Genomic DNA, 26656 nt, shown 5'->3' with positions numbered 1-26656 from the left:
ATCTGATATCTCAATATTAATTGTGCAACTGATATTACTAATTTTCATAAATGCTTTCATATAGCTTGCTTTTTCAACTAGATATTTCATGAAGACCAAGATAAGTTGCTCTCTGACAAAAAGGAATAAAGCTGTTCCTTGGCTAATCACAAAACAAAACCAGTCTTGAGTACTGCGAGGAGAGATGGTTTCAGTTTTTATTATGTCTGAAGGACAAGGCTTTCCCAACCATGAAGTTTTGTTGTCAGGCTTTGTCTGATACCAGTTACACTCATATTACAGAACCACATTCTGAAAGTTTATCTACATCAAGCAACCTTCTGAATATGGCCTGGTTAGTGATCTATCAACAGGGAAAGCCTGTCGTTATTTCTTTAAAATAATGATTTGACATTCTGATTTTACAGTGTCATTGTGAACCTACCCTAAGAAAAAGACTCACTATGTGCTCATGAGGAGGCCTTGGTAAATTCCTCCAGATGAAGTTCACTTTGTAAGGCTTCTTGGAAAACTTACAATCAAAGAATTCTCCCACATGAAACATTTAAAGACTAGCGTTCTATAAGAAAGAGATAGATGACCAGGCTGGAGAGATGGCTCTGTGTTAAGAGTGCATACTGCTCTTCCAGAGGAATGAGGAGGGTTGTTTATAGTGCACGATCTCCCACAGAAGGGAGGAAGGCTGGTGACTAGCAGTAATAAAGTCATGCATTCACTTTGTTAAGTTTACTAAGACTTCTGCTTCTGTTCTATGCCAGACTTTGGGAATACAGGTATCAAGGGGCATTGCTCCTAGCTTTCACAAAGTTTTTAGACAATAAAAGGAACAAACAAAGTGGTCACATGGTCTTCAGGTCTAGAACTGCTAAACAGCATGGAGAGGTGACTCAGCATTGAGCTTCAAAGACTAATTGTGTGGAAGAATATCATGACATGTGGCTTCCTCTTCCGTGAAAGCAATGTCCGATACAAATAGCAATAATCATTTTTATTCACAGAACACTTTACACTTTTCAAAGTACTTTCACATCCATCATCTTCATCAATCCCAGAGAACCCTATTAAGTATGAAAGGACCACTAGTAATTTTTCTATAAGAAATTAAGCACTTGGAGAACTGACTTGCCCTAACTTACTAAACTAGTTAAATAGTTAGATTTCCATACTCTTGGTTCAAAGTTCATTTTTATTGTATCATGATGTCCTTTTATCACTGAAATGTTAGAGAACTGTTAATGACTCACTTATAGTCATAAGAAATAGCTACAGCATTTCTAGGATCTGCAAAAATAGTACCAACAATATGTACAGTTTAATATATTTATATTTGGTTTTTCTTACACCTGAAATGGGAAAATTATGCAAAAACATACATATGCCATGACTTATGAGGACTTGCAGAAGATCCGGGTTCAAATCCCAGAACCCACATGGCTGTTAACAACTGTCTGTAACTCCAGTTCCAGGGGATCCGACAGCCTCTTCTGTCCTCTGTGGGCATTGCAAAACACAGGTGCACTTACCTACATGCAGGCAATACACGCATACACGTAAAATAAAAATAATAAGTACAATATTAAAAAAAAACCTCACAATACCATGTTCCACCTTCTTTAAATTTCTCCAAAACTGCTCATAAACAATAAATTCTGGTTTGCCAAAAATTTATTTCACAAATCTTTTTTGATACAGAAGCACAGCTAGTGAAATAAGACATTTCTTGTAAAGTCATTGTGCACATTTTTCAAATAAACTTTTGAAAAGCTGAGGAAACCCTCTCCCAAATTATTGTACCATCTGGGAGCCCGTAATTCTGCCATTTCATTTTCAAGTTTGAAGGAGATGGACAATGCATTCATAGTATAAAAATTCAAGTTTTAGCAATCCTTCAGACATCAAACTATTCAAGTACAAAGGAAAAGCCACTCTAACAGGCTCAAAAAGAATCTACCCAGCAATATGGCTAAAAGACAACCTGTCCAAAATAAGATTTTGAGTAAGAAGAAGCAGGTTGGTGAAAAATTCTAATATTTACTCTGGGGTACAACAGTGCTCTCTCTAAAGTGGAACACTACTCACATGGAATTACTTTTCCACTTCTAAGAGGGGGAAAACAACAACAACAACAACTCCCCCCCAACAACAAACTTCATTGAAACTACTGCATAAGAACACACATTTACAAATTAAATAATTAGCATTATCTTACTTTATAATTTAATATGAAGTAATTTCAACACTATCTCTAAAAGTATTATGTTTATACTGATCTCAGTCACATACCACAGAGTTAATGAGCTATACAAGGTATCTGAGTCTAAAAATAGGTATTCTGTTCTCATTCTGAACTAGTCAGATTGGTATTTAAATGAAATGTCATCAAATGTTGCATTAAATGTACCAGAATGAAAAGATTAAACACAAACGTCAAGCTTATCATGTAGAGAGAATGCCCCCTGAAGACTTGACTGTACTCCTTAATCGCCTCTCACACACAGAAAAATTAAAAGGGCAGAATAGACCATGAGTCCAAGACCATGGTGACTCCTGGAAGACACTTGAGAGTTTGCACAGCATAATGAAGATGGCTGGAAAGCCATCTGATGATATGGTAGCAGCTATAGGGACTCTATTTTTCTTCAAAACTACTTAGTTTCTACCTAAGTTTATGCCTTAAATACCAACGTAGATTTTACTGTGGAAAAAATGCCTTTAACACAATCAGAATTTGATGTTAGCAAAAGAAAGAAAACATCCGCTACCAAAAGATCTTATTATAAGTTGTCTTTGGTTGTCATTAAAAACCATCTTGATTAGCCATTATCACAATAATTAAAATAGACATTTTTTTTCCAGTGTTACCTAATGGAACCCTAGAACAAAAACTGAAAAGGACTTATCTCCTTCTAAAAGTAAAAACTGTTCTAAAACTTTTATTACTGATTTAATCAATTTTTACAGATTGTCTTCAAGACTCCCCTGTTCACCAAACTAAAATTTCATAAGCAAACTTTTAAATATGAAAAAATTTAATTCCCTAGCACATATAAAGAGCTGGGCATGGTGACATAGGCCTGAATGGCACTTGGGAGGGGGAAGTAGGAGGATTTGGAGCTTCAGGCCAGTCTGGGATGCATTAAGACTCTACGTTACTTAAAACAAAACAAAACAAAACAAAACAAAACAAAACAAAACAAAAAAACCCTAACAATACACATAAACAGAATATATGAAAAGGGCAACATTTTAGTTGTGTAACACAAGGAGAGATATAAATTATTTTTCAGAATTCAGCAGAAAATATTTTCTACTTGAAATAGAAATCCAGCCAGGCCATTTCTAACCCTGCATTTTCAGTATGTGTTCTAAATTCTGAAGCAGCTTAGAATGAAATTTGCTGATACTAAATATAAAGAACAAGCAAGATTTGGGGAAGAACCCAGAATCTGAAGTTTAAGTGTATGCAATTCTTAGTCTCTTAAAATATAAACTAGAAGGGGCTGGAGAGATGGCTCAGCAGTTAAGAACACTGGCTGTTCTTGCAGAAGACCCAGGTTCAAATCCCAGCATCCACATGGCAGCTAACAACTGTCCGTAACTCCAGTTCCAGGGGACCCAAAGGCCTCTTCTGTCCTCCGCGGGCATTGCACAACACGGGTACACTTACCTACATGCAGGCAAAACACACATACACATAAAATAATAAAATATATTTAAAAAAATATAAAACAGAAGACAGCTGAGGTTAAAATCAAACATAAAATCAAAATCAGCTGGGGATATAGTTCAGTAGTAGAGGTACTTGCCTGGTCTGTACAAGGCTCTGGGTTCAATCCCCAGCATGAAAACATATAATTTAAAAAAAGAGAGGCAGAGGAGGAAGAAGAGGATGATGATGAAACATGATGTCTTCTATTTAAAAGGGGCGTGGGCTCTTCTAACATCAAGATGGAAAACCAAAGCCCTATCTGCCTGTTTTACAAATATCCATGTCCTCTCTTAGATTCAGAAATCCCCTTTCACCACTGTCTCCTGGGTTTCCTCCACCTTCCATGTCACTGAATATCATGGTTACATTCACACTACAACATTGAGCCAAAGACAGAGATCAAGTTAAGTCTCCTAAAGATTTCTAAAACTTACAATTAGCAAAAAGTAGAGGAAATATTTTGATGCCTGAGTCGCCAGCAACCCCTTCCTTTTAAAGAAATAAATTTCTTGCTTTCAAGACAGAAACTTCTAAAACAAAATGCAATAGCCACAGACAAACACACAGCATTTTAATAATAATTCTAGAGAACAATTAACTACTCTAGATTTTGCTAGTGCTTTGGAAAACAAAAGCAAAAACAGGTGAGGCAAGAATTATATGACAAAGGAATTTTTTACAGAATGTGGACAGCAGAAAAGAGATTCTGACCAACCAGAATTGTACTTTCCCTGCAACCTTAATAAGACCTGTAACAATGTTTTCAAAATGAATTTGTTACTACTCTTATTAGCTGATTTTGTTTAAAAATCAGTGTAATACAGAATCTGTGTGTGTGTGTACATATATGCTTTCCCCCTCCTTTTTTTCCTGGTGTTTGGGGTTGAAACCTGGGCTTTAGGCATGCTAGGCAAGCACTCAAACACTGAGCTTATCTGGTCAACAGCAGTATACTTCTGATTCAGTTGCTTTGCCCTGATGTTCTGAAATTTCAAGTCTTTGGATTAAAAAGAACAGAAAATGCTTAAGTCCCATTTTTGTATATTTTCACCATTACAAATGGACAGCTATCAGTCTATCATTTATTTTTTAGCTTATTAAAATACATTTTGCTATAAACCTAACTCAATCGAAATACTCTCAATATTCACAAACACAAAGGCACAGGAGAAGTATTGTAACACAGTCACTTCTATGCACATGTATGTTTACACTGCTGTGAAGTACGGCACAAAAATCAGCTCAGTTTTTCACAGAGATTGCATGACTTCATTGGACTTTTGCTTCATGGTTCATTTCAAAATTCTAAAAGTAATGTTTAAGTATTCACATTATTTACTCTATTGAGTATTCTCTCAAGAGTCAATAAAGCATTTAGCTACCTAAATGACAGTACTAAACCTTGCAGTGTAGCTAAGACTTTGGCATAGATAAAATTAAAAACCTTGTTAATTCACCAGTGTACTTTAATATTCCCTGTTAAAAGATATCAATTGCACATAAAGTCCAAGGAACTGGGAAGAATCCAGAAAAGTGACAAGAAAATGGTGACTTTTTAAAGTGCTGACGCTTTTCACACCCAGGTTCAGTCACACCAGTTGGGAGAGGTGTTAGCTATGGCTTTATTCCTTTTAAATCTTAGAACTGCAGTCACTTCCATGACATTTCAAAAACTGGACTAAGAGTGATTTTTCTTCATGATCCTAATTCTTCTGATTCTAAATCAACATTTCGGAAATAATTTCTGCAAATTTAGAAGGTATTTGGATAACTATTTGCTACTGCTCAGAGTCAAATTATTCTATCCCAGGTCTAGTGAACCAAGGATACAAACAGAAAAAAGGAAAAACAAAAGCCACCCTCTCCAAGTGCAAACAAAGTGAGTACCCGAGCCCCTTTAGATATGACATCCATTAAGAGGGCCTTTGCTCCTAATGGTGTAAGGGTCCTTGGCTGTGGTCTGACTTGCACAAGAAGTACACACAGCCCCTGAGAGGCGCTTTAGTCCTCCTTGGAAAACACTATTGGAGAGACTGTAAATGATACAGTTGCAGAAACTGTTACTGATAGCAAGCCAGGTAGTCAAAAAGGATGCAAAGTGGTTGCTGAGGCCAGTGGAACTCTCCAGTAAGAAGTAGATGATATATGGCAACCAGAGGATATAAAATACACTAGTGATTCGGAACAGAACCATGGCATAGCGCTTATCAGGACAGGCCTGCACTTCCCCAGTCTCCTCACTCTGGCTGCTGAAGCGGGCTTGCCTTTCGCTGATTTCCTTTGTGTGCTGTTGGCAGATGCGGAAGATGTTGAAATACGTGAAGCAGACAATGAGGGCTGCTGGGGCATACAGCATCATCACGATGAACAAGGTGAAATAGGGGTCAGTGTGCCAGGACTCTGCACACCACTGAAACACATCTCCATGATATCCAGGTTTGCCCCAACGGAAAAAGGAAGGCAGGAAGACCAGGGTGGAATACAGCCAAATCAGAAAAATACACAGACGTAGTCTCCAGGGTGTAACCAGGGTATTATAGGTTAAAGGTTTAGTGATGGCAATGTATCTGTCAACACTGATACAAGCCAGAGAAGCCATGGAGACACTCTTCAGAACTGATACTACAAAACCAAATATCTGGCAAGTCAAGGACTCCTCTATTGGAAGTGGGTAGTGGAGGAGTGATAAAGAGGGGACCAGGCAGCTTACCCCAACCAAGAGGTCAGCATATGCCATTGTCTGGATAAAATAACTTGTAGTGTGATGGTTCAACAAAGGTGCACAGTGAAATACAAAAATCACAATGATGTTGCCAGAAATAATCAATACAGTTAGAAAGACAATAGTCAGTACTTCCAAAAGGCAAAAACTGACAGTTTCCAAGTAGCCCAATGCCAAGAGACAAAAAGGGTGGCTGCTCTGATTACCATCCAAGGTGGAATTCATCTTGAGCTCAGGAGCGATCTCTCACTTCATGCTGCCACTTGGCTGCTGCCAACAGTTCATAGGAGCAGTTACTGTGATTGCGGGCAGCTTTACATGTGTAACAATGCCATAGGAGCCTTAGTCCCCAGGCTCCCGATGCTGCTGCTCTGGTTCATTGCCTGCAGTGCAATTTCCCTTTAAATCCTTCTTGGAATAGGGAGAGCCAACAGCAGTTGTCTGGCCAGTCCCAGACGCGGCCATAGTGCCAGGTTCACCATGCACATAGTACCAAGAGAGTAAGGCAAACTGGGGACAGTGTCTTCAGGCCAAGTGAGGGGAGGGGGAAGGGGCAGAAGGGAGAAGCCTAGGAGCTTCAGCAGGAGTTGTAATGAGTCTCCTCTGAACAGCTGATAGAAGAAAAGGAGAGAGCATTTTACATTTTGCATCCAATGTCCCAGTCAAAGAACCTAGCTAGCTCTGGCTGCCACCACCCCTTCCACCCTACCCATCCGGGTACCAACATTCCTAGCTACCCTCAGCAGTGCCCAACATAACCGGCCCTTACTTTACAGAGGAGCAGCAACAGCAAGCTTTCAAGATCAACATAAAAGCCGATTACAGATCAATCTAGTATCCTTTTATTTGATCCTTTAGGGGAGTAAAGGAACCTCCTTATGGCAATTTTGAAAACATTTCATCACAATTATCACTGATAAAAATTAACCACAATAATTCTTTTTCTCCATGAAATCCAATGCACTATTTTTACCTCTGAAAACATCTTAATAGAATCTATCTGTTTAGCTGAATTTCAGAGTGTTACCTGTAATTCTGCAGCTGAAATCCAGACAAAAGCCTCAGTAAGTCAGTCCTTAACAGAAAGCCTTGCAATGCAGGAATGTGCTTCAGCCCAGGACTGCAGAACTAAGACACAGAGGGAGGGGATAAAGGAGTAGGAGGGGAAACAGGGAGAAGGGGCTTGGGAATGGAAGAAAGGGGGAGGGGAAAGAAAAAAAACGTGTGTGCACACACTCTGGCATCTTTAGCAACTCATTAGAATTCACTGCCAGAGAGGTGGCACCCCCACCCCCACCCCAGTTTCCAGACTGCCTTTCCGGCAATGACTTGATACACCGGCAGTGCAGCATTTGAAACTGTTTTCTTGTCTGTCTGGAATCCCCCTCCTAGGTAGATAAGCAGAATTCATACTGCTACCAAGAAAAAATGGGCAGGAACCAGAGGGGAGGAGAAGAAGGGTGAGAGAGAAAGGGGAGGGAAGGGAGGGAGGAGTCAGAAATTAGGCTGAAGCACACACTGCCAGAGGGGTGATGATGAGGGGAAATTGCTATTTTCTTGTACCATTTTCCTAAGAACAAAGAACAATATCACAGAAAGGAAGCATGTTAACAGCAAGTACATGGCAACTGAGGAATTAAATTCAGTTGCACAAGAAGTTCTAGCTGGAAGGCTAAAATACTCAGTCTCAATTTTCTCTCATGATTTACTGAATCCTGGCCAGTATTAAGAAACAAAGTCCGGTTTTTCTAAAAGAGAAAAATAAAGAAAACACTGCCCAATCTGATGCTGCAAAAACAGCACATGTAGAAATCACATTGTTCTTGTACTTAACACTATTCCACAAGGGGGTCTGTCGGTTTGTCTGTCTGTCTGTCTATCTCTTGAACCGGGAGCCTTGAACATTCTAGTTAGGTGCTCAATCACTGAGTTAACCCCCAAAGCAGCATACAAATATTCAAACAAAAGAGAAAAGCAAAACTACTCACTTTTATCTACAAAAATTGCAGGAAATTTCAAGGTACAAATATTTGTAGCTTAGAATGCACAATCTTGTTTCTGTCTGCCTAAAACAAAGCCAGCCAGAATTATATGGTTACTCTTTTCTTTAAGGTAATGCCATAGATGATGCGTTTCCAACTCACTGGGAATAGGGTGCTGTATGAATAGTGTAATTTTGCCTTTTCTTTTTCCTCTGGGTACTGAACTTTCAATTCACTTTTCTGAATAAAGTACCACTCCCAGTAGAGTAAAAGAAAATAAACAAACACTAGCAACCGTAATCATTCCAGGAGGTCTGCACACCTAAGGAAAGGTTATTTATATGACCCCACTTTCATTTGTATCCTTTTTATACATGTTTTCTTATTGTGGGCAACAGGCCACCAAAAATCACAATTCCATGAATTCTGAACAGCGTGCACTGCTTACTGCGCAAAAGCAAGGACCTGAGGTATTTAAGCATAAACCCAAGAGCAGTATGTGAAAGGTCTTACTGGAAAACACTGTGAAGTATGCCTCAGCAAAACCCTAACAGCAACAGGGAGCAGTCGCCTTGTTAAAATCTGTTACTTAAATCACTGTCACTCAATGACATAACTTTTATTAAAAAAAATACTAACTTTTGCCGGTGTGGTGGCACACACCTTTAATCCCAGCACTTGGGAGGCAGAGGCAGGTGGATCTTCTGTGAGTTCAAGGCCAGCCTGGTCTACAACATAGTGAGTTCCAAGCCAGCCCCAGTACAGGGAGACCCTGTCTCAAAAAGACCAAAAAAAAAAAAAAAAAACAAACTTTTTTTATTATTTTAGCCTCTTACTATGCCAAATTTATAAATTAAACTCTATTATCATGTGCCTGTATAGGATCAAACAGTATATAAGGTTTTGCATTATTCAAGGTTTCAGGTATCCACTAGAGTTCTTGGAAGGTACTACTCAGCAAATAAGGGGGACTCTGCTGCCATTATTCCAACCCAAGTCACAATGATCTTTTCCCTCAATTATTAACAGGTTTCACTAGAACAAAAAACAACCTTTCTAAAACTAATAAAATAATTAGGGATGTTGCTTACACTTAATATGCACTACTCTGAACTGTACTGGGTATTTTCACTCATCATCTATGTTAATGCTAACAATCATACAAAGAAGGTTCTGTTATTGTCTCATTTTATAGATGAGGAAACTAAAGTCTAGGAGTATTAAATTGCCCAAGAGCAAGAGCTGAAATACAGTGACACCAAGGTTTAAATCAAAACAATCTGCCCTTTTCAGACATATGAAGTCAATTTACTGCTTTTTAAACCTAAATATATGACTTCAATTGGGATTAGAGATATAGTTAAAAAAAAAAATAGAGTACCTGCCTGATATGTGCAAGGCCCTGGATTCAAGACCCAGCAGTGCAAAAATAACATACAATAAAATAAACATGAAAAAAAATGCTCCAATGATTTTCTATTGCTTGAAATTGTAATTATGATACTTCCTAAGATCTGACACCTACTTATCTCTCCAGCCTCATCTCCCAACCTACTCTAGAAATTACCAAGCCTTTTCCCACCTCTGAGTACATGCTATTCCCTCAGACTTTTAAAACAACACCTGCTATGAAGCACCTTACTCTACCCCCAACTACCAACCTCCTGGATAATTTCAGAACATGAGACTTTTTAGAAAATTTGAATGAGCCAGGCGTGGTGGCACATGCTGTAGTCCCAGCACTTGGGAGGCAGAGGCAGGCGGAGCTCTGTGAGTTCAAGGCCAGCCTGGTCTACATAGTGAGTTCCAGGACAGCTGGGGCTACAGGGAGACCCTGTCTCAAAAAGACAAAAAAAAAAAATTGAATGAGAAAGCTTTAATGCCACTCAGAGTTCAGCAATACATATTCTTTCTTCTAAAACTCTCATGCAACTTTATAATATTTATTTGTAGTTACCTGTCTAGTTCTCTCAGGCTTGGCACAGATAGACAATCATTTTTTTAAATCAAAAAACAACAAATGGGGGCTGGAGAGATGGCTCGGGGATTAAGAGCATTGACTGCTCTTGCAGAGGACCTGGGTTTGAATCCCAGAACCCACATGGCAGCTAACAACTGTCTATAACTCCAGTTTCAGGGGATTCGACACCCTCTTCTGACCTCTGTGGGCACTGCATGACACCAGTGCACTTACATACATGTAGGCAATACACTCATACACATAAAATAACAATAATAAATATTAAAAAAAACAAATGTCAAATATACAAGTAAAAATATCTGTTTTTAGGTTGGGAGAGCTTTCAAATAAAGCCCCAGTATGACTGACTGCTAGGTGTATAGCCATACATAACCTGAAAGCCCCAAACCTAAAACACTCTTAAAACTTGGTAGTTTTTGAGTGCTGGCCTCCAATAGCTTCAGATTTTCATATTAGGGGTATTCAACTGGTCAAGTCTACATAAATGTTACAAAACCCAAACCTAAACCAAACCAGAACAGGAAACCCTAAATCTGAAACACTTCTGATCCCAAGCATTTTGAATAGGGACACTTAATGTGTATTAGGTTGAATGCTATAAAAAAATTTTGTAGGGTAAAAAATTATTAACAGTTTCTTTTATTTATTTATTTTCATGTGTATTTGTGCTTTGTCTGCATGTATGTAAGCATACCTGTGTGTGCAATGCTCAAGAAGGCCAGAAGAGGGTGCCAGATCCCCTGGAACTGAAGTATTAGAGGGTTATAGGTTGCCATGTGGGTGCTATATTCTTATAATTCAAGAAACTTTTGTAACTCATTAGATGGATAAAACATGCAGAAACTCACTGTAATGGAAGGGAAATATCTTCACATAGATGTGCTCACTTAATGTTGTTTTCATAAGTGATTTAAAAAGACCTATTACAGCAACTGCTACATGGAAACAGACAGTACAGGTTTATTTTTTTCTTGTGTGTTTGTGGGTCCTAATTTTTAATTCTATACTTTCTCTGTGTACAAAACAATGGGTTTCATTATACTGTCATACATGCCCATGATACCTGCTCATAGCCCTTCCCACGCCTCTCTACCCCTTCCCCAGTAATGCTAGTACCCTTCTCCTCCTCAAGTATGTTCTAAAGTCAACACACAATGTAATTTCTTATAAAAAAACACACATCAGGAGTATCCAGTTTGAAGAATCATGGTCTGTGTTTTGGGGCAAGACACAGACACACTACAGTATCCCTCTGGTGATATAAAAATCCATGGATGCTCAAGTCCCTTATATAAAACAATGTAGTAGGTGGCTGGGGATATATGGTAGAGTGCTTGCCTAGCAGGTACAAGACCTTGAGTTCAATTTCCAGCCCTGGAGGAAAAAGTATTATTTTTAAATAATATATATAATACTTCTGGTATACTTTAATCCTTTTAAATTACATATGATATCTAATACAATATAAATATTATGTGAATATCTGTTGTATTGTTTAGGAACTAATGATAAAGGAAAAAAGAATGTGTACCTCTGTAGTAAAGCTATTTGTATTTTTTAAATTATTTTTATTTTACATATACGAGTGTATTGCCCATATGTAAATGCACCAGTGTAGTGCCATGCCCTCATAGGTCAGAAGAGGGTATCGGATTCCCCTGGAACTGGAGTAACAGTTGTTAGCTGCTATGTGGGTGCTGGTAATTGAACCCAGGTCCTTCGCAAAACTAGTCAGTCCTCTTAATCACTAAGATAAAATAAAATTAAATTTAAAAAAAAGTAAAACACTCTGCCTAAATGATAACACTGTAACTAGTAAGTTCCATTTCTAGACTTGTAAAGTCTAACTGGGCCTCCGAGGCTTCCAGTAGACAAGCAAGTAGAAAGTATACAGACTTATTACTAGTTTCGGATATGGATGAAAACTTAATCACAGCAAAACAGTCTTAGCATTGAAATAAAATAATCACTAGAGAAAACAATGCAAACACATTTTAGAACACAGGTGAATTTGATGGGAAGGACAAACACCAAAACATGCTATTAATTCATTATTCTCTCAGTATAAATGCATTTCCATAGAAGTAGTTTTGATGTGAATTTTGGATTCTGAACACTGAATCAAAAGGAACATAAGATTTAAACATTTTCTTTAAAAAGATTTTACCTTTTTTCACATTCAAACATTCTCAAATTGGACAAGATTGCTTAGTGGGTAATGCTACCTGCTGCTAAGAATGAAGACCTCAGTTTGATCCCTGAGTCCCACATGGTGGAAAGAACTGACTTCCACTAAATGTTCTGACACCACCCTACCCCTACCCGATCCCCCTTGTTATGGCATGCACATGACACACACACAAAATAAATACATAAAATGTAAATTAAGTTCAAAAAATTTCAAGTGCTGTTGAGGAATCTAAGCAATTATCCATTCAAAATGGAGGTTTTACATTTACCTATTAGTAGAGAGGTTGCATCCTAGTAGACAAACACTTCTAAGAATCTATAAAACTTTGAAGAATGCCTTAACTTGAGAAGGGGATACTATGAAAATAAGGATTTCACTTTAGAGGAATAAGCTAAAAGGGAAGGAGTTAAAGATTACAGAATTGTTTTTCTACAAGTGTAGAAACTAAAAGTAGGCCTTCTTTACCAAAAGCACATTTCTATGAAGAATGACAAAAATTGAAAGAACACAGCTGGGTATGGTGGCTCATGTCTGTAACTCTAGCCCTTGGGAGGCTGAGGCTGCCATAGGTTCAAGGCCAGCCAGCCTGGTTACATAGTGGGTTCTAAGCCAGCTTGGGCTACATAGCAGGACCCTATTTTAAAAAATAAACAACCCAATCAACCATGAGAGAATTTTTAAAAAAATTATGGGGGTCTTTGTGAGTTCAAGGCCAGCCTGGTCTACACAGTGAGTTCCAGGACAGCTGGGGCTACAAGGAGACCCTGTCTCAAAAAGACCAAAAAATAAAAAATAAAAAATAAATTATGCATTGCCTAGCATAACTGACCTGATTAAAAACAGTTACAGTCAGAAAGATAGAGCTATACAATGGGCTAGAGGACATCCCATGCCTCTGAAGTGACTCAATCAAGGAACAAAACATGTATCCTCCCTTGTGCCACATCTTTGGACTATATTTAGGATCAAGAAATTATAAAACATTCTTGGAAGTCAGATAACCACAATGATCACACATGAATCTCAAAGAGGGTTAATGCTGAAGCTCAGCTCTCACCTCTTACCTTTGTGATGAGAATTCGGTACTTTTCTACTAAGTGGTCATTGTTATGACAGCCTGCTAGCAGCTGCCAGACTTCTCCTCGCAGAGCTTCAGGAACCCCACTTCTCACTAAGGATGATAACTGCTTTGGTCTCACACTCAAGTTGAGATGCCTAAAAATAAAGCCGTAATTCATTACTTTAGCAAAGGAAGAGTCTATGAAAGTTGAGAGAATGAAATGGTTTACAAAGACACGATAAGGCAACAAAATAAAAAAGATGAAGTGCTAACATGACATCTGCCAACTGCTGAGGCTTTAAACTATTATTTTTAAAAGATGGAAAGTAAAGGCCAGGCATGGTGGTGCACACCTTTGATCCCAGCACTCAGGAGGCAGGGGCAGGTGGATCTCTATGAGTTTCCAGCCAGCCTGATCTACATACTGAGTTCCAGGCCAGGGCCTACAGGGAGACCCGTCTCAAAATGAAAAAAAAAAAAAAAGATTGAAAGTAAAACTGGAAACCACAGCTGATGCTTTATAAGCCTGTGGCTTATGTAGGAAAGCTTTAGAGCAAAACTGCAATTAATGGACATGTAAAAATAAGAGCGTTGCCCTCTACCAACATAGACAGTGAACTGCATATCTATATATTCTCAGTTAAAAGACTTCAAGTATGTTTTCAGCAGTTTTTACTGTCTTCCTTCTGGAAACGTCTCTGAATATCTGTGGTAGATAAGAACATGGTGAATGTTAACATAAACACAAGGTATTAAAGTCTTTGGGTACCATGTCTCATCTATAAAATGAAGAATATAAAATTTGCCTTGAAATGTTGGCATAAATCTTAGTGTTTTTGCACTTAGTATCTTTTTTTTAAATAATATTTTATTTATTTTTATTTATTCTGTATGAGTGTTATGCCTGCATGTGTAAGTGCACCTGTCTCATGCAATGCCCACAGAGGACAGAAGAGGCTGTAGGATCCCCTGGAACTGGAGTTACAGACAGTTGTTAGCCACCATGTGGGTGCTGGGATTCGAACCCAGGTCTCTGTGAATTCAAGGCCAGTCTGGTCTACATAGTGAATTCCAGGCCAGCTAGGACTACAGAGAGACCTTGTCTTAAAAAAACAAAACACACACACACACACAAAAAATATATATATATATAATTTAAATAAATTAGCTTTACCATCAGACATGCTACATTAAAATTTTTAATTCTCCCACTTTATTAATTAGAATGGCTTAACTCATCTGTGAAAATGCACAAGTTCATAAGCTTTTATAGGCAAAACTGCACACAGTTTGGTATTGTGCTTAGTATATAGTAAATCCACCACTAGTCTAAACTATGATTATTACACAAATTTTAATCAATAATAGTACTGAATAGCAGTTTTATATACTTCTAATTTCCATGGTATTATGATGCTTCCTATCCGAAGGACAAACAGATGGTGAAAAATGATGAGATAACAAAAGAGACTACGGTATTATGTATCTGAAGACATGACTCAGACAAGCAGTACAATTTAACAATCTGAAGGAAGGAGAGGCAGATGGAAATCAGTTAATATATTTAAGAGAATGGGAAGACGCAGCTGATTAATGAGTAACAAAGTCTGACAACAAAACAAAGCCATTATAGGCAGTGCTGGTGGATTCATCTAATGAAACTTAGTTCAGAATATAAACAATGTGGAGATGACTTTAAACACACTATTATGAAACCATTTCAACACTGTTACAATGCTGTTTTAGAGCAGAAACCTTTTCATACAAACAAAATTCCTGCCAGCAGCAGTCTAAGCACTTCATATCCACTCAGCTGAGATCTGAACTCTGATGACAGGCATCAGCAGTCATGCCTTCTGATAGAAAAGGAGTATCAAAACTGATGGAAAACTATTCCCCTAAGTGCTTTTGTAGAATTCATGTTAAAGCTACTGTCTGAAGACAACTCATGCTGTGGTTTGCCTTTTTCTTTTGTACACATGTGACATTTCCAAATGCAGAAAGTGTCTTGCCGAAAGTATAAGGCACTGTGAGAATGCTGCGGCACATGATGCCCATGTGTAGGCCTAGCCCTCAGGGACGTGAAATTATTTTAAATGCTGAGACACGGTTTTACTAAGAATAGAGTGAAAGATTTCAGCAGTTAAAACTTCTGAGAAAAACACAACCTTAAAGTACGAGCTCATGGGGAGCTTACTTATATGACAACCCTAATCACCAGAGCACCAGAAATAGATACATGATCAGATTACTTTCAATTTAGCTTTCTTCCCCTCCAAGGCATCCTACCAAGGAAGAAGGGAGGTTACACATGTAGCCTCAGATTATCTCTAGTTATGCCAATCAACACCTGAAGGGAATACACTCCTTTTTTAAATGGCCTACGGAATAGTGTTTCCTAATCTTAGGTTTTTTGGGTTTTATTTTTTGTTTGTTTTTGAGATAGGGCATCACGCTGGCCTAGAACTCACAGAGATCCACCCGTCATGGCCTTCCAAAGGCATGTGTCACTTTACTTGGCCAAACTCTTGTGTTTGAGGCATAGCTTCCCTATTTAGCCCAGGCTGGCCTTGAACTCTCATTCCTTCTGCCTCCAATCTAGGTACTATAGGTATTACAAGTAAGAAAATCCCTACCTGGGTCTCTATGGGGGGGGAGAGAGAGAGAGAGAGAGAGAGAGAGAGAGACAGAGAGAGACAGAGAGAGAGAGAGAGACAGAGAGAGAGAGAGAGAGACAGAGAGAGAGAGAGAGAGCGAGCGCTGGAGAGATGGCTCAGCAGTTAAGAGTACTTGCTGTTCTTCTAAAGGATCTAGATTCCCAGCACCCACATGATAACTAACAACTGCCTGAAATTCCAGTTCCAGGGGATCCAACGTCTTCATCTGGCCTCTGATCGAAGACATAGGTGCACTTATATACATGGCAGGCAAAACATTCATACACATAAAAATAATAAATAAATTAAAGAATATGTATGTGTGTGTGTGTGTACATATATGTGGGTGTGTGTGTGTGTGTGTGTGTGTGTGTGTGTTGTGAGACAGGGTCTCCCTGTAGCCCCAGCTGTCCTGGAACTCACTATGTAGACCAGGCTGGCCTTGAACTCACAGAGATCTGCCTGCCTCTGCCTCCTGAGTGCTGGGACTACAGGCGTGTGCCACCACACCTGGCTTATAAATAAAATATTTTTAAGGGACTGGAGAGATGGCTCAGCCATTAAGAGCACTGGCTGTTCTTGCAGAAGACCCAGGTTTGAATCCCAGCACCCACATGGTGGCTAACAATGGTCCAATAACTTCAATTCCAGGGAATCGGACACCCTTTTCTGTTCTCAGTGGGCACTGCATGACATGGGTGCACTTACATACATGCAGGCATAACACTCATACACATAAAATAAAAATAAATTAAAAATGAAAACAAGTTTGAAATAAATTTTACGGAAAAACTGCTAATATCTGGTTTCTGTTCCCTACATTTTTATTTATAATCCATGCTTAGATACAGTTAGACTCCACGAGGAAAAAATATCTAACATTGGGAATTGTCAACAATTAGAAGCCAAAAAAATGTTTTGAGCATGAAATGTTTCCCATCATAGTGAATCTTTTTTTAAAAAAATATTTATTTTTATTTTATGTGTATGAGTGTATTGCCTACTGTAGGTAGGTGCACCCGTGTCGTGCAATGCCTGCGGAGGACAGAAGGAGCCATTGGATCCCCTGGAACTGGAGTTACGGATAGGTATTAGCTGCCATGCGGGTGCTGGGATTCGAACCTGGGTCTTCTGCAAGAACAACCAGTGTTCTTAACTGCTGAGCCATCTCTCTAGCCCCCATCATAGTGAATCTTAAGCAAATTTGCTACATATGTGGCCTACTAGAAGAGTATTTTTTGGTTTAACTGTTACAAATATAGCACAGAAAGCATACAGGTTGGTATCTTCAAAAAGCAAACCAATCAAGTCTCACTTGTCCTACACAACACCAACACTTACATTCTGGAAGTCCATATCTGTTTTGTAGTCCTAAGCACATTTTGCACTACAGGCTATAAGGGGAGTCTATGAATTTTGAAGTGTAGTGGACTTCTGATAGCTTGGCAAGTCAGAGGCAGCACTGGCATTATATTGGTGGTTGTACTGCATACAACTCCACTGGGTATCATCAACCAGCTAGCCATTCCTATCTTCTTCAATGTATTGGGCGTCTTTCCTTTTCTGCTTATGAAGTCCATGTCTGGATACTTTCTCCAGCAATGAAGACTTACTGAGCTTCTGACTCTGGGATTGATTCAGGTCTTCACTGCTGTCCTTATCAAATGTCTCAGAATAAAGATTCTAGAATGAAACTATACCTGCAGGTTTCTATTATCAGCTTCAAATTGAGTATTAGGTTAAAGTCTCTAGCTATAAAATGAGAATTACAGATAAAAAGCATAGTTATTCTATTAAAACTTACCATTTTGAAAGCAGTTCTCCCCATGTTTCAAGAATTTTTTCTGCACATTCTTTGGATACATCACCAAATCCACTCAAGAGAGGTTCATCATTATCTTTAATAGGCAAAACATACAAAAAACTTAAAAGAGGTGGCTATGCTAGTCAAAAGGAAAATATACAAATCAAATCCAAACTTTACTGGGAGCATAAAGCCATAACTTATCTTCTTAGTGTTTATATACATATGTGAATAAAACTGGTCCTACGTACAATGATTTTGTAACCTCTTTAGTTCTCTTTTGCTTTCTATACAGGTTTTTATTATTTCAATTATATGAAAGAGTCATTTACTTCTAAAACTACCAAACTCAAAATATGGTATGTTCTCTCTCCATCAAAGTAGCTTTATGTATGAAAATATACAGCTATTTAAATATATACTATTTAAAATAGTAAAAGAAATAAAAAACTTCAGCCCACTTAAGTCTAACAAAGCATGGAAAGTGGTGGGATAAAAGGATACATGTTTGTTTTTTAAAAACTATTTTATTTATATTATTTTTATTTTATGTGTATGAGTGTATTGCCTGCATGTAGGTAAGTGCATCCATGTCATGCAATGCCCGTGGAGGAAAGAAAAAGCCGTTGGATCCCCTGGAACTGGAGTTACACCAGTTGTTAGCTGCATGTGCGTGCTGGGATTCAAAGCCGGGTCTTCTGCAAAAACAACCAATGTTCTTAACCGCTGAGCCATCTCTCCAGCCCCGGGATACATGTTCTTATTGAATCTTTTCTGCTCTTCTCCTCCATTCCTTCCTCCCTTGTACTCTTCCATGTTTGAAAAAAACATAATGATAGCTAACACTTTGTATGCTAATTAAAAATTAATTATGATATACGTATAAAAGGCATGTAGGCATTTATATTTGCCCAATGATACAATAAAATAAAAATATGAATTGTTAAATGTTCAGCATGATCTACATGAAGAAAACGTGAAACAGATGGGAACAGAGTATACCAAGACATTAATAATTACCGCCTCTCAATGAATGATGAATTATTTGAATTTCTTTTTTTTTTTTTTGTTGGGACAGGATCTCACTATATAACCCTGGCTGGCCTAGAACTTGCTATGTAAACTAGGCTGGCCTAGATCTCACTTGCCTCTGCCTCCCAAGTGCTGGAATTAAAAGTATGTGTCACCAAGCCCAGCATGAATGATGAATTATGATGGGTATTTTTCTCTGCTCTACTATGATTTGATGATTTTTAAAATGTTCTACAAAATGAAATACATTAATTTGTAATAGAAAACACATTTATTGAAAAGAACAAAATAATTTAAAACGTGTTATTAAATTATTTAAGAATTTAGCGTATAAAGTATGAAGATGGTGAAAAAAGTGACACTGAGGGCTGAGGATGCAGCTCGGCGACAGCACGTGTGTTTAGCATACCTGAAGCCATGGGTTCACATGCAGCACCAAAGCAAAGAAAATAAAAGGTGAAAATGACATAGTATTTACATAATCAACACGCTGGACACTTCAGGGGTTTTCAGTGTTTTCCTATGAACAGTATTAATTATGATTCTATCTCACTGTTTCTTTGGGCATATGCTAGAAGTGGACTTTTTGAGTTAAAAACACTTATTTTTAAGGATTTAAAAATTGCCTAACCCACTGTCGTCTTCTTCTTCTTTTTTTTTTCGGTCTTTTTGAGACAGGGTCTTCCTGCAACCCCAGCTGGCCTGAACTCACTATGTAGACCAGGCTGGCCCTGAACTTACAGAGATCCGCCTGCCTCTCCCTCCCAAGTGCTAGGACTACAGTCGTGCGCCACCACGGCTGGCTAACCCACTGACTTCTAAAACAGTTCTACTAATTTACACTTTTACTAACTGGGTACAACAGTACTTGTTCCCATGCATCCTCATCAAGCAAGTTCTTTGGAGATGTGGTGGTACCTGACCTACCTAAAGATATTTAAGCCTCTGATGATCATATCACGAACTTTCATTCCTACTAGAGAGAACAATGATTTTAAAAACTCTGAAGTCCATGATGCCTATGTATCACTCTATACATGAATAATGAAGAACAGAAAATGGTTCAGGATACTAAGGTCAATTTCTCCAACTTCATTAGTCTGCCAGTGTGCCACTACTTCGTAATCTCTTAACCTTCCTTTTTGTGGTTCTTTGAGACAGGGTGTCCCTATAGCCCCAACTAGCACGGCACTCACTACATAGACCAGGCTGGCTTCAATTTCACAGAGATCCATCTGCCTCTACCTACTGCATGCTAGGATCAAAGGCATGTGCCACCAAGGCTGGCAAAAATATCTCAATTTTTAACTCATTAAAATGTCAATCACATATAACCTATGAGGGAAGACATATATAAAATATTCTAAAATGGTCCAGGTATTACTGGTGAGAGCCACTCATACAAGGCAATCTGTATAATATCAAGAGAGAGTATGTTATAATTTATAAAAGTGGCAGGAAGATGTAGGAAATCAGGATGCCAGGCCCTAGGGTGAGATGAGCCTCAAACTTTCAAGTCCAGGGTTCATTCTCTGCTAAAGGGAGGGGCACTGAAAACAGTGGCTCTGATATACCCTGTCTTGCAGAACGCTGCCAGATTGGCAGGATAAAGCGGCCTGGTCATAAGTGCAGGCTCACTCCTCTGTGGGAAAGCTTCTTGGTCAACAACCCTTAGCTCATCTCCTTGTCCTGAACAAGTAACTCAGCTATCCTTAGCTAAGAGATTAAGCCAGGTTAAAGATTAGCTCAGGTTTACTCCTGAGCTAAAAGTTCACCATGCTTGTAGCTCTAAGAAAGAAAACATTGTGGCCAATAAATTACCAGATGGGCATTGATAACCTTGAGTAAAAGTTTAAGAATCCTTCTGGTGCCAACTAACAGACTAAATGTCCTGTTTCTTTGTACCCTGAATCTTTGTACGCGACTGCCATATCCCACGTGACTGCTAGTTCCTTGGGATGTATAAAAATCATCTGAATTTTAAAATAATTCGGCTTGTTGAAAAGACACAGGTCCCAGGGTCCAAGAATCTGTAGCCGATCAAGTCTCTCTGCCCTGAAACCAGTAGGTCCCCTGCTGAGCAAAGCAAACCCAACTCCCAACAGGAAGACCCCTCTTCTACAATTCTCTTCTAGAATTCTGGACACTTTCAATAAATCTTCCTAGTAATACCTTGAAATCTGTCATTAGAATTCAAGGTGCCTAGTTTAGAGGTACAGATAAGGAATATAACATAACCTTAGGTTTCACAGAATGTTGCTTTACAACTGCTGATTTTCTGCTGTATGTCTTACAGGAAGAAGCCTGTTTAGAGAGTAGTCACACTCTTCAGGGAGCAAACATCATAATATAACATAAACTGCATCAGAAAGATTTATATGGGAGAAAGCACGCTGTGGTCCCTTCATCCCAGCTCTTCTGTCCCTAGTTAAGGGAGTGCATATTCGGGACTTACTCATCTTGGCAGTATTACTTTTCTGAGCACACACGGCTGACCCGGTATTGTGGAAGACACCAAGGAAACAACATAGAGCAGAACAGACCCCGCTTCCTTTGCAGAGCATGTTCTAACATTCACTGCTTTTCTAAGGTAGTACCTGTTACCATTAGTTCTTATTTCTCCCTACTTATGAACTAGCAGTAGAACTTAAATCCACTCCCAAATTTAAAAATCCCTGTCTGTTATAGATTACTATTAGACATCAGTCCAGGTCTGAATGTCATCCTTAGTTGGACCCAAATTTCTTTGTAACCGTCAGATATTCTTCAAACTCTATGGTATGGAGAGTTAGCATTCTCTGGTATCATGACAGTCTTTCTCAAAACTGCTAAGTTTCAGGAAGGCTTATGTAGACCTTTAGTATTCTGCCATCTTAGCCAGTGTTCACCCAAAAGACAAACTACAAGTCTGAATTCTACCAGTTAGATAGCAGACAATCTCAAACAATGGGAAAAATTCCACTTTACCCCCAAAACACAATTTTAAATGGCTTGGCAAGGGAATGCTAAATCACATGCCTGACTTCAAAAGAATACATGGGGCCTTATCTCCAATGCCTAATGAGAACTAAATGCAGATGAGGACAGCCTACAACTCAGACTGTAGGTTTCATACCATGACTGCTAATTTTTATCTGTGTGACCTGGGGCAAATTCACTTTTCTGAGAGTCTATTTCTTTTCTTTTTTCTTTTTCTTTCTTTTTTTTTTTGGTCTTTTTGAGACAGGGTCTCCCTGTAACCCCAGCTGTCCTGGAACTCACTATGTAGACCAGGCTGGCCTTGAACTCACAGAGATCCACCTGCCTCTGCCTCCCGAGTGCTGGGATTAAAGGCGTGCGCCACCACGCTGGACAACAAAGAATTAAAGTTTTATGTATATGAGTGTTTTGCCTGCATTTATGTAAGTGTACTCATGTCATGCAATCCCAGTGAGCCAGAAGAGAGCTTGAGATCCCCTGGTACTGGGGTTAAGGATGGTCATTAGCCACCACGTGGGTGCTGGGAACTGAATCTGAGTCCTCTGCAAGAGCCATCTCTCCAGCCCCAAGATTCTATTTCTTTACATGAAAAATGAAGACAACAATAAGTTTCTCTTTCAGGATTATTGTGAGGACTATAAGAATAATAAAGCACCATCCTAAAACATAAGCATTTATTGCTAGTCATTCATATTGCTAAGTAATTATAAGGTGATTAATCACCAAACAGTGGGACTTTTACCAAATAATAGGAACTGGAAAGTCAATAATTTCTCTAAACTTGAAAAGGCACATATAATCATGGATATTTATATCTTTTAACCAAATAAAATCATTCCTTGCACCTCTATATTTTTGTTAATGTGATTACTTAAGTCAAAATATTTAGAATAGCCCATTAATCTCTACAGAATTCTCACACTTTCAATTCCAGCTTAAAAATTACTCTTCATGAGGTTGGAGAGATGGCTCAGTGTTACAAGCACTGGCTGCTCTTGCAGAGGACCCAGGTTTGATTCCCAGCACCTACATGGTGGCTAACAATGGTTCATAATTCCAGTTTCAGGGGAATCCAGCACCCTCTTCTGACCTCTGTAGGCACTGCATGACACAGGTGTACTTACATTCAGGCAATACACTCATAAAATAAAAATAAAATACTTTAAAATTTTTTAAAAAAATTAAATTACTCTTTATGATGCCCTACCAGCTCTCCAAAGAAAAATGCATTTTATGAATTTCCTATGAATCTCACAGATCTATAACTAAAATAACCTTAAAGTATCATCAGTATCATTCATTAAAAATGAAGTCCTTATATTATTAGGAAATACAAAACCACTGAAATGATCCTCTTTCTGCATCCCTCTTTCATTCCTCACTTCTGTACTGCCTTTAAATAGTGACCAACAGATTACAAAATCTCACTTTTTTTCCCCAATTTACAAGGGCCGATGAAATGGCTCAGTGGGTAAAGGTGCTTGCTGCCAAGGTTGATGACCTAAGTTTGATCCTTGGAATGCACAGGGTAGAAGGAAAGAAGAGACTCCTAAGTAGTCCTCTGACCTCCACACAGGTACCATGAGCTTGTGTGCAAACACACACAGAATAAATATTTTTAAGTCTTTAAAATCTTTATATTTAAGAAAGGCCAATGGCAACATTTTCTAACCTCCCCTACTTCCTTGTGTAGAGGAGACTCTCTCAATACTGACTGAATGAAATCCAAACAGCATATTATCATCTGCCAATAAAGCTGCAAGTGTGTATAGACTATCATCCCTACATATAAACAAATCTCTCTCTGGAACTTACCTTCTTCTTCATCATCTTCTGGAGGAGACGGGATCATTGAGCTCTGGGATCCAGACTGCGGCAGGCGAACTGAAGGACTTGCTGTAGTTTTCCTTCTCTCTCTCTCTGATTCACTTTCCAAACATACAACTTCATATAAAGTGTCAGCATTATTCTTCCTTTCCTTCTGCTTTATCTTGAGATGAGAAAGTACATATTATGTGGTAAAATTCTTTGTTTTTAACGATCACTATTGGCTTCATATAGAAATAAGGATAAATGGTGTTTCTTTGAATCCTAAACTAAATTTAACCTTTATCAAATAGAAAAGCATATGTTAAGACTTAAACCTTAGGAAAATTGAGCATTTACTAAGCAAGATTCTAGTTTTATAATTTTATCTGTCATTCAACTGTATCATCAAATATTTAACCATCAATATTTAGTCAATATGAAAGCTAATTCTGTGTCTTCCATATTAATTTGTCTTTTCAGGTTTCCGACATAAAACTACAAATCAAAAACTTCTACGAAGGTTATGACTAAAAAAAAAATCCTTTTCATGCCCCCCCACCCATTATTTCTGCTTAATTAAAACAGAATAGAGAATTTTTTTCTTAAACCAAAAGCTGTAATTCAGGGTAGGGGAAGAGCAGGGAAAAGGGAAAGGGGGTAAACGGCAGAGAGTATTAACAAAAATCACAACATTTTTGCCAACTCCAATTGATCTGCATTTTGGATTTACTTTTAGGGAGACAACAAAGTTACATGGACTTAATTAAAAACTAAAACACAGATAAAATTTTGTCAGTACAATAAACACCTTGAGTACCTTAAAATTCTTATTATAGCCGGTTGAAGAAGGGGAAAAAAAAAAAAGAAAGAAAATGAAATCCAGAGCAAGAAGAAAAGGAGATGGGAAAGAGTAGACACAAAGAAAGAAGTCCCAGGCCAGGGGACACAGCAACAGCAGAGCAATGGTGGAGACACACAAGTATCAGAGTAGATTTGATCATCCCAATCTCCACTGGGTTCTTTAAAAAGATGACCCCAATCTTGGGAGTAAAGCCAAGATGGTGGCAACATGTCCCTTTGATATCATCTGGAAGCTCAATTTAATGCAGCAGTTAATAAAATGGATCTTAGTCCTTTGGGCCAGCAGTTCCTTTCTAACAATGCATCTCTGTTGATAGAGGCCAAGTGCAGTCACGGAGTAAGCCCAATGTGGCTGTATTCCCATAAAATCTTACTGACAAAAATAATTCTCAGGCTAGATTTGACCCTCAGGTTATTATTTAGTTAGTTTAACATATCTATTCAAGGATTACTTGACTTTCTAGACAAATGTGTTTTTAATTTAGCTACTTACCATAAAGGACTCAGATTCTCTGAAGTTACATGAGCCTATAGGCTTGTATCCAGGAAATAGGCAAATGACTTCTGTCCAATAGAAAAGATAACCCAAAGGGTACCTATAGGACATTATCTTAGCAATCTTATTCTAACACTTTATATTTTGTTCAAAGGATGGACCAAGTAAACCGAAGTTCACAAATACTTAGAACCAGTTTTACCATTTTTCTGGTTAACTCATTAATTAATGAACTAAATGAAAATCCTTGACAAATTCACCCCAAATTTGTAATGATTGCAATTTAGCTTTTAAAAGCATACTGATGGGAAAACACTACTTCAACCTTTTGTTTTATTATAATTTTGTGGAACTGCTTTTTGAAACATCGCTTAATTGATATTCAAAGAGCAGCAACATCTCTTTACACTAAAAAAACAAAAATGAAGAAACAAAATTTCATCCATGACCATAAAAATAAGGTAACCAATATCATTCACCTAGAATGATTATATGTGACCACAGCAATATTCCTATACAGAGTGAAGAATGGAACCAAGCTTGCAAATCAAGAACTCCAGCTACAAAAAATGTTCACTGCTGAAGCATGAGGGATTCATCACACTATTTTAAAATCTGAATTTTTCTGGGGCTAGAGAGATGGCTCAGCGGTTAAAAGCACTGGGTGCTTTTACAGAGGACCCAGGTTTGGATCCCAGCAACCGTCTGTAACTCAAGTTCCCGGGAACTGCATGACACAGGTGCCCTTACACACATGCAGACAATACACTCAAACAAACAAAACCTCTGAATATGTTGTAATACATATTTACAATTTAAACATATAAGTTTCTAATCTAAATGCTGTTACACAATCAAATATATGTACAAATTACAATACATGTAAATTACAAATGCTTATTAATTTTTTTAATATCTTTTTTTTTTTTTTTTTGGTCTTTTTGAAACAGGGTTTTCCTGTAAACCCAGCTGATCTGGAACTCCTCAATATATAGACCAGGCTGGCCTTGAATTCAGAGATCCGCCTGCCTCTGCCTCCAAAGTGCTGGGATTCAAGGCATACACAACCATGCCCAGCAGATAAATTACATATATTTATAATTACAATGAAAATCAATCTGATAAAGAAAGGCAAAGCAGACTGAATAAATGAAATCATCCCAAGATGACTTCGCCACAGCACATGCATGGAGCTCAGAGGATTCAGCCTCTAATTTTATATTTCTAAAAATACCTAGGTAGTTTTATGTTCACCGTATGCCACTATTCAAAAATTTATTCTGTAGATCATTTTCCTCTTTCAGTAAACAGTACAGAACATTTAGCTCAAAGAAAGCAGCCTTTCTCTCCTTACTAATTTTTAAAGTTTCTTC

General features: G+C 38.2%; 2 protein-coding genes across 6 annotated transcripts in view; both read right to left on the bottom strand.

Annotated features, from left to right (window-relative positions):
- Rabgap1 (RAB GTPase activating protein 1) overlaps window positions 1-26656 on the bottom strand; it is a 166620-nt gene that overhangs the window by 49761 nt on the left and 90203 nt on the right. For all 5 annotated transcript variants that reach the window (XM_008824430.3, XM_008824420.3, XM_029559439.1 and 2 more), the window contains 3 exons: window positions 23933-24107; window positions 18107-18200; window positions 13650-13800 (listed from right to left, as the gene is read on the bottom strand). In XM_008824430.3, the coding sequence (XP_008822652.1) occupies window positions 13650-13800; window positions 18107-18200; window positions 23933-24107 (420 nt within the window). The remainder of the gene's footprint in view (window positions 1-13649; window positions 13801-18106; window positions 18201-23932; window positions 24108-26656) is intronic.
- Window positions 3876-8492, bottom strand: Gpr21 (G protein-coupled receptor 21). Its single transcript, XM_008824410.3, has 3 exons — window positions 8420-8492; window positions 7459-8001; window positions 3876-7042 (listed from the first exon to the last, which is right to left on the bottom strand). Exon 3 carries the CDS (start codon window positions 6654-6656, stop codon window positions 5607-5609), a length of 1050 nt encoding a protein of 349 aa, XP_008822632.1. The 5' UTR covers window positions 6657-7042; window positions 7459-8001; window positions 8420-8492; the 3' UTR covers window positions 3876-5606.

This window comes from Nannospalax galili, unplaced genomic scaffold (genome assembly GCF_000622305.1).
Source record: "Nannospalax galili isolate Female #2095 unplaced genomic scaffold, S.galili_v1.0 scaffold290, whole genome shotgun sequence".
Classification (NCBI taxonomy): domain Eukaryota; kingdom Metazoa; phylum Chordata; class Mammalia; order Rodentia; family Spalacidae; genus Nannospalax; species Nannospalax galili.
This window is presented reverse-complemented; position numbering and strand designations above follow the sequence as displayed.

What these genes read in the sequence shown, in the direction of transcription:
- Gpr21 (XM_008824410.3), bottom strand. Translation starts at nt 6,656, where the DNA reads ATGAATTCCACCTTGGATGGTAATCAGAGCAGCCACCCTTTTTGTCTC.